This window comes from Haliaeetus albicilla, chromosome 14 (assembly GCF_947461875.1).
Source record: "Haliaeetus albicilla chromosome 14, bHalAlb1.1, whole genome shotgun sequence".
NCBI classification, from domain to species: Eukaryota; Metazoa; Chordata; class Aves; order Accipitriformes; family Accipitridae; genus Haliaeetus; species Haliaeetus albicilla.
The window spans coordinates 6,744,432-6,760,402 of record NC_091496.1 but is presented as its reverse complement, the minus strand read 5'-3'; the positions used below and the strand labels follow the sequence as shown (position 1 = coordinate 6,760,402).

The following is a 15,971-nucleotide window of genomic DNA, read 5'->3' as shown; positions in this document are numbered from 1 at the left end:
TCTTGCCTTCTCCATCCAGGCCATATACAGAGACTTTACAGAACACTTCAGCCTTTCCAACCGTGAAAGGTGAGAAGATAAAAATTGTTGATTTTACTATTAGAGACCTTAGTGTTTCTTCTTCATTTACCCCTCTATTCCCACATTTCTGTGTCAGTCTCACAACCTTCCTCCTCTTTCTCCCAAACTCAACTCCACTTTAATAAACAACCAGAAGACTTCAAATAATGCAAATAATATTATTAAGAATTTGTGAAATGCAGAAGGGCATGGCTGCAGCCTTTCCCTAACACCCCCCAAACCAATTCCAACCCCAGCCATTTGATCTTACTGTGCTTCCTCCATTTAATTGATGAATTTTTTGCGATCAGCTTCATTATGAATAAAGAGACTTGGCCTTTGGTTAATATATTCTTTAACAGAGCTCTCTTTGATACAGAGAACACATTTTCATTTGGAGTGGTTGCTCTGCATGGTATAGATATTTGTGTTTAACTAGTAATGTTGCATTCATAGAGATTTTTAAGGCTGGAAGGAGCTGGCATTTTCAACTGTTCTCCTCAACACATTTATTTCTGCCTGTAAAAGGTTATAGCACCTTTTAGGTCAGAGATTTTTTTAATAAAAATCTAAACTAGCAATAAGCCATTTCCCTTTTAATTTAAATAATGTTTCAACACAATTCCTAAAACCAGTGCCAGCCTAGAAAAACAAGCGGTATTAGCATAGAAACTTTTGGCCATTCTTTTGGCTAGCTTATGTCCATAGAGTCATGATGATTTACATCATCTGGATTTACATCAGCTGGAAAACTAGATTCAGGATAACAGCATCTAGGAAAGGCAATGATGTGTAAATATTTCTTTGGCTTTGCTGTGCACAATGTGGATGCGATTAATTTCCCCACCTTTGGCAGCCTCATTGTTAGTTTAAGCCAGTCTAGTCAAAACTGATCTTTTGGACGGTCTCTGAGGTTAAGAGACCTCCAACTCAGACACCCTACTTTTAGATTTCTATCTCAGGATGGGCTGAATTGCCCTCTGGAAGTGCTCCTGTTTCCACTAATGGAGATGGTGAACTCAAAGTAGATGTAGACCATTCAGAGAGGAAATGTGTTGTGGGATGGCATGCAGGGTGAGCTAAACTACCAGATGCTGTTGATGCCTTTCCCAGTTCTGCCTCAAACTTCTCGTGCTGCCCTGGATAAAACGCTCGCTATGCTTTTGCTGCAAGACAGAGCTAATTCTGCTTCTTCCCAGCTGCTGGCTTGTCTCTTAGAAAGCCATATCTTGGAGGCACAGGCACATTTTTGTCATGCCTATTTACTTCCTACACCTAAGACCAAGGAGTGCCCTTGATAGGGCTTCTAGGTATCCTGAAGTAAGAAAACCACAGACCTATGTTCGTCTGGGCAAATCACAGCCCTCTTATGTCTCAAGGCCAATTTATAAAATGAATCCTCTTCCCCAACAGGGGAGGGTCAACTGGAGGGTCCAGAGAGGCTGCCTCTTGATGAAACAAAGTACTAGATAAACACTCCCTGTCGGTATTGCTCTGAAGAAAATGACCTACTCAAATCACACATGTACCACTATGATTTAGCAGAGAGGTTGTCTGCACTGTGGTCGACCCCATTCTTTCCTTAATTTTTTTGGTAAATATCTAAGCAATAAAGAACTCCAATGACTTCTCAGCAAAGTCATATACCAGTGAAAAAAACGTTCTCTTGGAAACTCCATACTATATATGCTAACTTGGTGCTATTTTATGGGTGGTGATATGCAGTAGGCTGTGCACTCTCTCCATTCCTCTTCACCTTGTCCTGTTCCCTTCCTCCTCTTCCAACATTGGCATACTCTCTGGAAATGATACACAGTCACACTGCAGGCCTGGGATTAGGGTATTAAGAACATGAAAGAGGCATTTCAAAGATTTTAAGTAAAGTTTCTTTTCGGAAACATTATTTTGGTTCTAGGGCAGGACTAAAGGAGAGAATGGGCAAAGAAAAGCAAGGGCAGCTTTAGCTCTTTGCCTGCATAGAGGGTTGCTGTAGACCTTCACCCACCCCATCCATGTGAAGAGCAGCTCATGTTTCTGGAGCAGAACCAGCTTTCTGGTGCTGCAGGGCTCCAGGGCAGCTCCAAGACCAGCTTAACTACGCTGGGGCTTTCCACGTAGAGATTCACGACGGTAACTGTGTCAGCCCTGCTGACAGCTTTCCTTTAGGCAGCTCTCGGTTACACTCCACAATTGCCTGTCACTACCCAACGCACGGCACAACAGGAAGCTCAACGTTTACTTTGATATCAGCTACCTGCTTATCACCGCTCGGCTGTGAACCACAACTTTGTTCTTGTTGTTTTACTTAATGGAGGGTTTAAATAACTTGGTGTTCAAAGTACTTATTTTGCTCCAGTTAAGACGATATAGCAGTGCACCAGGGATCAATATTACCCACAAATTTAAGGTCTGGTATCTCTATAACTTCAAGCATGAGAAGTTGCAGAGAAAACGTGCTCTTTTGGGAAAGACTCCTGTCAAATCTGTATTGGCAGTTGTCTGAGTCCAGAATCCTCTTTCTTGTACTGAATTTGGGTGTATTTCTGATTTTCTGCTGCCTGGAGCTCACTGACTCCAAGGGCTAGATAAAATAGATCTGACTTAAACTGCTCCTGATTAAATGGCTGCCATTCAGAGGGACGCAGAGTTGACCAACAGGAACCTTATGAAATTTAACAAGGACAGATGCAAAGTCCTGCACCTGGGAAGGAATAATTCCTTTCAGTAACCCAGGCTGGGGATGGATGGGCTGAGGAGAAGCTCTGCTGCAAAGGACCCAGGGAGGGGAGAGTGTCCTGGTGGGAGGTGACCATGAGCCAGCAGCGTGCCTTGGCAGCAAGGAAAGCCAACAGCATCCTGGGCTGTTGGAACACAAGAGCTAGGAGACCCAGGTGTTGTTTCCTCTTTACTCAGCGCTTGTTACATCACATCTAAATACTACATCCAGATTTGGGCTCCTCATTGCAAGGAAAACATTGGTCGGTTGGAGGGAGTTCAGTGGAAGGCCAGTAAGATGGTCAGGGGCTTGAGCACTCATCCTGTAACAAGTTGGGCTTGTTCAGGCTGGAGAAGGTATGGCTTTAGGTGGACCTAAAGCAGCCTCCCAGTACTTATGAGGAGGTCATCAGCTAGACAGAGCAGTAGTGCATGGTGGGAGGATGAGAGGTAGATTGAAACAAGAGAGGTTCAGTCCAGATATAAGTAAAAATATTTGTACCGTGAGGATTGTCAAGCACTGGAATGGTTTACCCAGATTGCCCAGTCTGTGTCCTTGGAGGTTTTCAAGACTCGACTGGATTAAGCCCTGAGCAACCTGATCTCACGTCACACCTGACCCTGCTTTGAGCAGGGTCTTGGACTACAGACCTCCTGAGGGACCTTCCAACCTCGATTATTCTATGATCCTATGAAAAGTAGAACAGTGTAGCGGAAAAGTAGAAAAAGTCAGATAACACTGAGGCAGAATGAAAGAAAGCTGAAGAATGAATATGTGTTGGCAGAAAACTGAACTGGCTTCTGTTCTTGGGTCTGTTTACAGGAATAGAGGTTGACAGCTAATATGCCACTTAACTCTTGGCTGTGCTTCTGATTCTAGGCTGCCACAACTACTTTGTGTGGGCTAGATTTCCAGGGCTAGATCTACATCTAACAAAAGGAGGTCCTGACCTTGGATGATTCCTTGAGATTTTAGATTCCTCTTAGTTTTCTTTAGATTTAGCAATGTGCAACAGAAAATAAAATCATAGTAGAAACACGGAAAGAGATGATATAAAGAAATTATGCAAAGAGAGTAAATGCAGCAACAAAAGAAGATCAAAATTATTTTAATACTTCTAACACCTCCCCAGTCAGTGACATAGAAAAAAAATTTATAAGAGTTGGGGACAAAAGGAAAAGAAATATTAGACCCAAAGCAGAAATCTCTAATTTTAGCAAGCTGAATTTAAAATCTTTGTTTACTACCCAAAATCTCTTGGGTAAACAGAATATTCCTTTGTCCCTTTGTTAGTATAAGAGGGATAATAAAGCTAAGAGACAACACGGGATTTAAGGATAATCAGATTAAGGCTGTGTTCTCTTTTTTCTTTCTAATCTTTAGTTGCAAAAACCAACAATGTTTGGAATGATGTCTTGCAAACTTTATCTAAACAAGATGAACACCTGCTGGCCTGAGTGAAGGACTAAAGATATTGGACAAAGTTCAGTTGTGTTGGATAAAGTCTATGCAAACTTCCAACTTTGGTCTGGTTTACAACGTCTTATTTTGGTTGTGGTACTCTCTTAAACAGAGAAGAATGGCACCCAAATGTAGGAGGTTCTTATGTAGTGGGGAATCTGGACCACTGATCCAGTGTTATGTGGGATTCTGGCCAGATGTGATCTTACATGTTTAAGTTCAATTGATTAAGGTGTATTCTCTTTATGTAGCGCTAACAACAACTGGTTGTTTTAAAGAGATGGAGGCCCCAAACCTTTCTCCTAAACGTGCAAATGAAATGACTCTAATGGAAAAGAGGAGCAATTCAAGTATAGTAATGATGGAGCTTATGAAATGAGGATTATAAACATGGGCATGGGGGAGAAGTGGGTAAGTCAATCACACCGCCCATGTGACATGGCTCTCAGGAATTTGCAGTAGCGTTTCTGTCTGAAATGAGCACACTCTACGGGCTCTGACTGCATAAGGAACATTTTAAAGGGGAAGAATAATTAAGCGATGACAGAGGCATCATCATTATTAGATAATCACAACCCAGGGGCATTAACAAACATTGAGTGCCTCTAATCCCATGGGTTCTAATTATTCTGTGATAATAACCACACCTCCAAGTTTTAATTTATTCTTGTGGAGAATCTGGGGGGGGGGAGGTGGGGGAAAGGGGGACATTTTAATATTTTTGCTGAAAGAAGATGCAGTTGGCCTTTCAAAAGGGCTCATCAGTATTCTAATCTAACTAGCATGTGTGATTGGCATTAAATTGTCTGCCCTTTACGGTGATCTCCAGCCAATCCGAGTATTCACCCTGGCACAAACCGATGGTCTCCCAGTTGCTAACGTAGCACCAGCATACACTGGTTCTGTTTCTCGGGGCAATTTTTGGCAAAGGAGAGGTGGATTTTCCTGGTCTGGTGTGGTTAATTCTCCATAAGGTCCTCTAACAAACACATTGCCATTGGTGTGGAGAGAGAAGTGAAAACTTGCTCATTTTCTGATATCTTGGAAGTGCTGTCTGACATGTCAAAAAGGAAGATTCTAGTAAGTTTAAGTGCTCTGCTTGTGCTTGGATAGAATAAAATAAAAGTGACAGACGCACTCCAGGGAAAGAGCACCAGAAAAGCAAGAGAGCAAGAAAGAGTCAGGGGGAAAGAAGAATGACAATATAGAAAGACATACACTAATATCACAGCCTTTGTCAAATAAGTCAGTGTCCCTCTACTTCTTCATTACTCACAGGTGAACAATTCCTGTGAAAGATTGTCCATATCTTCTCTGGGTACAGGAAAAGAGAAGCACCAGTGAGGAAAGGAGGAAGGGAAAGCTGCATCCACTCAACATCTGGCTGCTTCTGTGTGTCTGTGTGCGTGCACGTGCAAATGAGACTAAGCAAGACAGAGGGGGAGAGGGAGAGAAGGAAAGGAGTCTTTCCCCATGCTGATCCTTTTGGCTGAAGCTGGCTTTCTGAAAACGGTTTTATATTTTACAAAGTCCTTTGAGTACTTTCACTTATACAAGGAAAAAAAGAAAAGAGAGAGGTGAACCAATTCATTCAAATTCTTGGCAAATTCAGAAGAAGCCAAGGGCTTCAAGAACTGGAGACTAACTTTAGACTCATAAATCCATACTCTTCAGTAGCGCATGGGTCTTTGAGAGCTAAGCAAGCCCTGTGAACATGGGACAAGTGAAAATCAGGGTCACTTATCTTAATCACTTATGTCATTTATGTTAAAGCCTAGCTTGACATTTCTGATTGTCTTGAAATTACAGTGTGTATACCAAGGACCTTCCACAGCAGTGCAAAGAAGGAGGAGAAAACAGAGCACACAAAGGTACTGGAGGTATGGCAGACAAACCTATCAGCTGCTTATTTTTGTCGTTTTCTAGGTCTTCTGTACTGTAAGTTTCCTCCAAACCTATCTATCTAACAGAAGGTATTTTAGGAAACAAGCATTTATTGATTGGGCATATCTTTGTGAATCTAGGCTGTTGTGTTTAAGGGTACATTTTCCTGTGAGATTATGAAGATGGAGAGAGAGAGTAAAAAGCAAGTTAATATTCTGGGCCAATTCCACACTGATGCTTCTCTTTTGTTGAAATGTATTGCTCAGTGAAGACCATCCACCTCCAGTGTAAACTACAAGTCATATATCCTATTTCAGCACTGTGCCTGCAACATATTGTGCATTCTCCCCAGCAGACCACAACTACAAATTGCTTTAGGTTTTGGGTGGGAAGTACTTTAAAGAGAGGCTAGGGAAGAGAATAATAAGGCACAGTGGACTGGCTTGGGTTAAACTTCATAGCTGACCATTAGATGTTTCCAACTGTAACTCAAACTGAAATCAAACCAAACTGAAATCCCACAATATGAAGAAAACAAAGAATAATTACTGAGCATTTATGACTCTTTTACTCAGTGGGGCCAAGGGCTGTGGCCTGTGTTCATCGAAGCACCACTGAGTTCACATCAAAACCAGAGCATTAGCATTTCTACAGGGAACTTCCAGCTGTGCTCTCATGTTTATTACTGCTATCTCACACAATTTGGAGTGAGCTATTGTTCAGGGACTCGTGCCCCAGTGCTGAAATGACCTCCATGTGGAGCCACTTCAGCATACAACCACTGCCAAATCACTTGCCGAAGAATTTCTGAACTAGAATCAATAAGGCTCTACTTGAGGCCAGGATCTCCTGCCTGGAGTGCAGGTTCCTTCACGCTGCCCCCCTGTGTGCCTGCATCATCTTTGACATACTTTCACCACTAAGAAATAACAAACAACAAGCAGTAGCATCTCTCCATAAAAGAAGAGTGTCAATAGAGTTCAAGCCTATAGTTCAACATAAGCAATGTTTTTGGTGCGAGAGTGCTAATCACATGCGTATATGGCAATTCAAATTCTAGTACTTGGGAAAGGATGGCCTGATTCACCTTCATTTTCACCTCTCTAATACATCTGTCTTAATATCAGGTAAATAGTCCTTGGGAGATGTTTATCTTTCCATTGCAGCAAGATGTGCCTAAAAGATTTACTTCAGACGCTTAGGAGTCTTATCCATGATATTTTAGAATAAAGATGAGATAAACTATAGATTGAAAATTTGAGTCTGTAGGTAAGGGAGTTATGAGTCCAGAAAGTGCATGAATAATAATTTCCATGGAAGAAAGGATTTTTAGTGGGGTGTGCAAGCACAATCTCATTGTAATAGCACACCACAAGATATAGTCATTCACCTCTGTAAGCTGCAGAACTCGAGGATTATCTTGTCTCATGTAAAATTACTCAGCCAGGTCCTTTGCAGACCATTTGTAAAGTCATACATCGTTCAATGTGGCACTGGTTCTTTTCATTCATATTGCACATCTTTGTTCCGCCAACAGCAAAGGCAGTCAAGGGTTTACTTTATTTGGTTTTGAACTCATGCAGTTGTTGGAGATATTTTTGTTTGGCCAATGCATAAAATAAATTAGCAGCCTCATATTCAAACAACCAGCCCTTTTCAGACAATGCTGAAACAATTAGGTTAAAGATGTTCATAAACTCTAATTCCCATTATGTTCCACAATTTATCCTGCCTTACGAAAACAGACCATGAGTATCCATGGACACGTGTATAATTCAGTAGTGTTGAAGGAGCAGTGCTGGCAGTAGTAAACCTTAAATAGTTGAAAGCTCCTTCAAGTGCATGAGTTTTGCTAAGATTTAAATTATTTCCTGACTATTATGAACTCCAGCATTTTCTGGGCTTGGAACTTCTTGTAAGATATATAGCATATAAGCTCACCTATCTATCTGTGTAGCCAAGCTGATAGGATCATGTTTCTTTTGTAGAAAACAACCCTGAATGAACTTGAAATAGTACTTCCAACAGAAAGAAAAATAGCCTTTTTTACAAACTGGGATTCCTGTAGCTTGAAATAGAGATTAAGAGTGGGGTAGAGAGACACTTACAAAATATGATGTATTATAAAGTGTTATTCGTATACTGCAAGCAAATTAAATCCTGAAATGTGCTAAGGCAATGGATTTAATACTTTAGGAAGATGATAATGTACTAATGTTTAAAAAACAAACATGTCTCCTGTTGAATTAGATCTGACTAATCCATGGTTTAGCACTGCACACAGTTTCCTAAAAAAAACCCACCCAAAGCATTAGCTAGCACAATGCTTCACTGAAAAATATGCATGTGTTTCTGTCCTTCAGTATACAACTTTGATATTTATGCAGTTCTGAGGAAACAGTCGGAAATTTCTGTGCCAAAAATTCATAAATTGATAATGTTGGTTCGAAAAAAGAGGGAAGGAGCTTTTGCAAAACATCTCTTTCTGCAGTTGCTGGGCAGCCTCACACTTCTTCACTGACAGCTTCTGCCCACCCCAAGCCCCGCCGTTTAGCAACCGAATTTCCTAACATCCGTTGGGCTGAATTCATACACCTGTTCAGAAACCAGTTTGCTAGGAGAATATACAGAGACCTGTTACATTTTAAGGGACAAATATGCAAACAGGTCATTCCAGTTAATTGACGGCCTGTCTGCTGCCATCAGCATCCTTCAGGTTATCACTGGCTCGGTTTTCCAAATGAGGAGACCACGAGAGACCGTGCTGTTCCAGGGAGGCTCTGTGGGAATTCATCATCCTTCACCTCTCCTTTTACTGTACGAGGACTCTGGGAGGTTTTTAGCCACAATTCCTACTCTCTTCTTTAGTCATTTAAGATATTTTGTAGCATTATTAAAAATACAAATATAGGTCAAAAATGCATGCCCAGTTTCCTATTTTTGGCTCCAACTTGTGTTTGGATGCCTGCTTAAGGGTGACCTAATTATCAGATGGGCTTTAGTACCAATATATCTCTCCAAGAAGTAGCATAGTGTCTGGGCACTAAGAGCAGTCAAAATCAATTCACTTATTTAGGAGCCTAAGCAGAGACTCAGAAGCTTAACACTATGTGGGTAAGCCGAGCTGACACACAACAGTTCAGAAATATACTTCTCCCATCACAAATCTCCTTGAACTATGCAGTTAAGTGACAGGCACTGGGTGGTGGGCATGCTAAGGCAAGATTTTCTTCCCTGGCTTCCTTGCAAACACATACTTTTAAAAAAGTGGTGCTGAGATCAGGGTTAAGGCATTGGACAGCTCTATGCTCTAAGCACTACGATAACAGTGCTAATAATACAACTAGATTTAAATATAAAATTGAAAATCATACAGTTGGGTTGTTTAAGCATCCATCCAGGGTATGTGTACTGTATGTATACTGTATTTATAAACCTTTATTTAGGATACATATTATATTTATCAACTGTATCTTTATCATAAAAATAATGAACATTATACTAGGGAAGTTTTCTATGAGCTGCAAAACTAATAAAGCTTATTTTAAATTATTTTATAATAGTGGTACCTTATTTGAAATTATTTTATAATAATGGAACCTGCATTAATTCCACATGAAATGGTACAAAAATAATCAATTTGTACTACAGTATGAAGAGTGCCATTCTGCATTTTAAACCGATCTTTTCCAACATGAAACATCTACCTCAGTTCATTCTTTAGCAAACTGTCAGACTTTCCTACACATCTACTGGTAGGGTTATTTTTGGATCATCCTGGAAGCAAATCACAGCTATCTCAGTGGGTGTACTGGCCTCTAACAAAATGTCACGGTGGCAGACTTGCACCGCTGATTGGAGAAAAATGGATTGTACTGAAGTGAACAAAAAGAGAATCTTCTAAGAATGATTATTTGAACATTCTTCACTGCTTCTCAGCTGAAGCATCTTGTATATTCTATAAAATCTCTAATATTTCAACAATTGTGTTCGCAACATGAATACCTTCAGCTAACAAAGACAATCTTCATACTGTATTAGGCGGTAGAGAAAATAATGAACCACAGAGACGCTAACTATAAGTTATAATTCTCTGCTTTTAGCAGGGGATAAGGATGAATTAATTCTTACAGGACAGGCACTGTAATAATTTTTTTTTTCTTTTTTTTCAGTTTATTCTATACTTCACAGACTTCCTTTTTGGGGGCTGTTATTCTTCAATGTCAGCATCTGCCTGAAAATGAGTATTTTTAGACTTTTGTGCCTAGGAGAACTTTTTTTTCAACATAAGAGTTAATGGCTGAATTCTGATATAATATAGCAAAAGCTGGGCTGGATTTTAAGAGGTCATTAAAGAAAAAAATCTTACTTTCTACACTGACACTATTGTTTTGCAGGAAGATTTCCTCTTAGGTTTACACAGCAGATAAACCTGAAGAGCTTTTTTACCGAAGCATGAATATCTAGTTCAGCTATGTGAATAAATAATAGTTTAGAGAATCAAATAATCATGAAAATGTCATGGAAAATCAAGGCTCCTCAGTCTGAAACTGAATTAGCTTCTGGTTTAGCAATTCTATCCCCCCACAGCTCAGAAGTTATATTGTGTATGTTTATGCAGATAAATTTGGATGTATAATTAGATGTTTCGTCTCTTCATTTGCACATCGAAGGGCTTTCCTACTGGCTACTGAAAAAAACATTTATGCATGAATTTTAAAAAACAAAATTGAAATGAGCTCACAGAGGCTGTGGAATCTCCATCCCTGAAGATATTCAAACCTTGACTGGTCATGGCTTTCACCAACCTGCTCTGAGCGGTCCTGCTGCGAGCAGGAGACTGGAGTAAAGACCTTGGGAAGCGTCTACCAACCTATGAGATTCTGTGAGCCTAATGTTATGGCATTAAACAATAACAATAAAAATACAGGCAGTGATGGAGAAGGGCAAGATGACAAAGTAAGCTGGTGTCTGAAACCCAACTTCCATATTCTCCCTGTGAGCACAAAACATTTTTCTGCTGTTGCTTAACATCAGTTTGCAAAAAGATCAGGAGCTTCATACCTCCTGATATCAGGAAATGTTTTACAGTACCGTATCGCCCTTGTACCACCCAGGACAGTCAGAATAAACATCATTATCCTGGGGAAAATGAGGGTAGCTGGTCAACTGAGGCAAATGAAATGTCAGACAGCGTTAGAGGCAGATAATCTGATCCTGAGCTTGTATGTCCCTCCTTCGCATCCACCTGCAGGCCTTCCCCCCACCCCCTGAATTAACCATAAATCTCTGCAGGCTCTGGAATAGCAGCCTCCCTGCAAGCTCTTTACTAGTCGATCCGTTTGCAGGACCTGTCAAGGACAGTGTCTGGAGGACAAGGTTCCTGACACTCAGCTGAGATTCATCCTGCCTAAATGGAGAAATTTACAGTGCCAATACCTACACCTGAGGTAGTCCCTCCAAAATCCCTTCCTAGTTAATGGGAAATGCAAACTTCCAGGGCCCAACCAAAAGGGAGCTGAGACAAACTGGCTCAGACAACCTGGAGTCAGGTAAAAGTTACCCCAGCCCAAATCCTTATGTTATGAAATACTATAGGTACCTGCCTTTAAAACAGGAAAGTATTCTAAGGGAGTGAAATGAAAAGAAAGTGAAGAATTAATTAACTAAATAGAGGTGATTAAAGTAAATAAAGGAAACAATTATCATATCAAAATAAGAGACAAGAAAGATGATTAAATGAGTCTTCAAAAGACCCATGAGAAACTCATGAAAGACATAATATGCATTTACCTGGTTTTTATTCTTTCATGATTTCATTTTCGTTTTTATTCACTACCATCTGATAATTGCAAGAAACAGTTACTTTAACCATGGGCAATTTAAACCATTTTAATTTTTTTCCAGGGCCAAGAGACAAAAGAACCTAGTTATTGCCTGAGGGGATTTTTACTAAAATGAAAGCTTAATCTTTCATGTTTTTTTAAGCAAAGGCTTTTAAAAAATCATTTCTAACAATGCTGTAGGGACAGACTTCCATGGGTATGCAAAATTGAAATTATAAATTTACAATTATAAAAAAATTAATAGTTTGGGGATTGCATTGTCTCTGTTCTTTCTGAATGAATACTGTTTCAAGCTTAAGAGAAAGTATTTAGCACATGGAGGAGAATGACTGTCCTTAGACTCTCTTGCGGTCAAAGCTATTTAGTAAGAAAGTGTGAGAGAAAGATCATTGGAGTTTGTTTGGAAATATGTGATTGTATGAACCTTGAATTGAAGAAGGAGTTTCATACAGATTTAACAGTCACTATTAGATACTGAATATTTTTCTTTTCTTTTTGAATCTATTGCAATTAGAAGCCAGCAGCAAAACTTGACATCCTTGAATATCAGATGCCCTGTTGGTTCCTCACTTCCTGGCCTGTTTTTCTGTGTTGCCAATGCATCAAAGCTGGCCTGACCACCGTCCCCTCCGTAACAGTTTGATGCTTGCTAAATCTTATCTATATAAAATTAAGCTGCAAGATAAATTTTAACTGAAGTAACCATCTTTTGGGGCTCTTATCACGCATGTCTCCAAAGGAGAGAACAAGAGCTCGTGGTCAAAGATTGATTCAGGAGACATCTTCAGGAGAGATATAGTTATATATGGGTAGAAACATGGATATGATTTATGTGGCTGCCATGGTTTAAGGCATATTAGAAGTACATGCTCATGCCCATCCCTGTTTCATGCAGTATTTTGGCTTTAACAGCATCAAGAAAAGGATTAAATTTAAGCATGTACCTTTGCACTCTTCTAAATTTGGGCAGTTTTCTGAACTGAGAAATATTAATTTAATGCATTATCTGGAGAGACACAAACACTTCTTCCTGGGCTTAGTGCAGGCTTTGAAATCAGACAAAATAATTTACACTTATGAAACACAACAAACTGAAGTGTTCTATTAAAAGAAAACTAGACCAAAAAAATACCCTCAAGGCCTCCAAATATCCACACATTGAAAGGCAGATTTAAATGTTTTCTGCCAACATATTTCAAGTTTTAATGGAAATACTTTGAGCTACTATGAAAAGCTTTATCGAACTAAATTCATTTTCCATAGAGCAGAGAAGAATCATTGAAGATATTATTCAGGTTTACAAAATATTTAATAGGGTGGAGAATGTGGAACCAGATAAGAGAGGTTAAACTGAAGGACATTTTAACAGGGCTTGATTTTAGGTTGGTTGTGCAACATAAATAGGTCAATGGATCTGTTAGATACAGACTTTCTCTTTGACACACGAAGCTGTCTAATATTAGAAACACTTGTGTACAGCTACTATCTATAAGGCTTTCAAAAGCAATTGTCACTCTGAACTACACTATTTCAAAGGCTAAATGTCCAGAAGTTTTTGAAAATAACACATCTTCAATGTGTTAGCCAAAATCATTAATCTCCTTGGAAAAACCTTGGTATCTGCTCTACAATACCACCCTGAGCAATACTAAGCTCCGGTTATCCCAAAGAAGTATCTACCCAGCCCCTTTCTAACCATGTGCCTCTGCAGACTTGGACATCAGACGAAACCACCTTCCAGGTACTCAAGGAGCCTCAAGACCAGGTTAAAAGCGGGAACAGCAAGTCAGCCAGGCTGGATAAGAAAATTGTGTTGGAGAGAGAGAGAGGAAAATGTGGACCTTAAGGATGAATCTGAGTCCTGTGCTAACATGGCAAGACAAAGAACATGAGAGAAACACACTGCTGCCTGAGGTTCTGGTGCCACTTTGCTGCAGAGCAGCAACGATAAGGAAAGTTCATTTCCAGCCCCTCTGCACCGCAGTGCAGTACCTTGAGTTGCGCTGAGAAGTTTTGTCAATATGGCCCAAGAAATGCTGAGCATGCTTTGGGAGGACAGGCTACTCAGACATTTAACAGCTAAACTGCAGAGATATTACAGAGCATGCATGAAATGCAACATTTCCGCTTCTATAAATGGGTGACATTTAGACAGGAGTACCGCAGAAACATTGACACTGAGACTACTAGCCTTTTGCAAAGTGCCCCAGCTCCGGGACGGAGGGAAGAGATTGCTCAGGTTTGAAAAAGAATATGTCAGCAAACCAAAATTATTTTCACCCAACCTGCTTCTCGGAGATTTTGTGAATAAATATGATTTTTAGGTTGAGATGAGGCTCACACCAGAAAGAGGAAAATTCTGCACAAACTTAGTATTAGCCAAGCTGCCTTCCATTTAAGCTTTCCCTCAAACAAACAATAAAACTGTAATATAACGGAAAGCATTGGCCAGTTTTAACACCCGGCACCACTCTCAGTCCCAGTTCTATTGTGCAGTGAAGACTGTTTTCCTTACTGATGAGATCAAACCGTCTGCCATGAATTACTTTTTCATGGGGAATAAATACACACTTAAACAAGATTAAACACAAATGTTCTTTAGTGGTGTCTAAAATAATATGAATGTTTTTTAGAACAGCAATAAACACACTTCATGATGCAAATAATTACACCCTGCAGCCTTTATGTAAAGATAAGCGGCCAGATTCTTGACTTAGCTACATCACTGTAAATCCGGAGTAACTACACTGAATCAACATCTCTCTGTGGATTCCAGAGATGCTGAAGCGTTACTGAACTCTGGATTTGCCCTGATTTCTCTCTAGGATTTTGCAGACATCAGACATGCATGGTTGAAAGTCTACATGGTGGTCACAGAGGCACCGTCACCTCTTATCCTCTCCCTTATTCCCCCATAAATCTGTCTTTTGCTTAGTGTAAGGAAGTCAGAATCTGACTGTGTATTCCTTGTACATCTGATATAATTTCTGTAACTGTATTCTCAGTTAGGACCAGAAGAAAGCTCAACTGAGGCTACAGCAAGAAAAAGAGAAGGAAAAAAAGAAAGGACGACTTCACAAAAATTCATGATGGGTGAAGGCAATACATGCATGATGTGCTGGGAATCAAAAATCAGTCTCTCGGGGATTAAAAAGAACCACTGTGGCTGACTTTTCTGTAGTTTGGGAAGAATTTGGTCATGTTCTGAATTCCTTCTGAAGTTAAATTTAGCTTAAGTTTCTCATGCAATTGTAATTTTCACATAGAGTTTTGTAAGATGGGTCCGTTAGGTTTTAATGGCCCCTGAAATAAGTCTGGAAAGGTGAACATGCACAAATTGGGCCACTTGAAAAATTAGTTATTTGCTTAAAAATAACAGCAACAAAAACGTATTCCGCTATTAAAAGGGTCTTCAGAATTTATATGAGCATAGAATTTAGACACAACATGGAATCACAGTTTTAACTATCATCTTCCCATTTATTCTCATGTTTGTGTTTTGAAAGCAAGCTCTGCTCTTACCGGGACTTGTGAGGGCTCCCAGAGCACCAGTCGTTGTGGAGAGAGGATTTGCATTGGTGGTGGTAGCTGAGGTTTGGGCGGCGGCTGCTGCGGCTGCTAAAGTTGCCAAATTCTGTAACTGTAAAGCGTTCATGCCTGCATGGAGAAGCAATAGGGTTAATTAAAACATGTACTTAAAAAAAAAAAAAAAAAAAGCTATTTTCAACGGACATGGAGCTTGGGATGAACCTTGCCAAGAGATTCAATTCTTCTTTTCACTCCCAAGACATCTATAATCTGGAAACCACCTCTTACAGTCCCCGAATAGCATCTCTCACCTCTCTACCTTGGAGTTGAGAGAATACAGCAAAGGGACCAGCCCATGGTTCAGGAAAATTAAACCTGGTTTGTGCCTCTTCTACAAGGGAAGTGTAGAATTAAAAGTCATTTAAACTCTGTGTGAAGCCCAGGTGCAATACTATTTCCTGACACAACAGGGGGTG

At 40.0% G+C, this 15,971-nt stretch overlaps 1 protein-coding gene across 11 annotated transcripts in view; it reads right to left on the bottom strand.

Moving 5' to 3' along the window:
• The window catches only part of CELF2 (CUGBP Elav-like family member 2), a 386,169-nt gene that overhangs the window by 28,652 nt on the left and 341,546 nt on the right, over positions 1–15,971 (bottom strand). For all 11 annotated transcript variants that reach the window (XM_069801585.1, XM_069801581.1, XM_069801583.1 and 8 more), the window contains one exon: positions 15,490–15,624. In XM_069801585.1, coding sequence (XP_069657686.1) covers positions 15,490–15,624 — 135 coding nt within the window. The remainder of the gene's footprint in view (positions 1–15,489; positions 15,625–15,971) is intronic.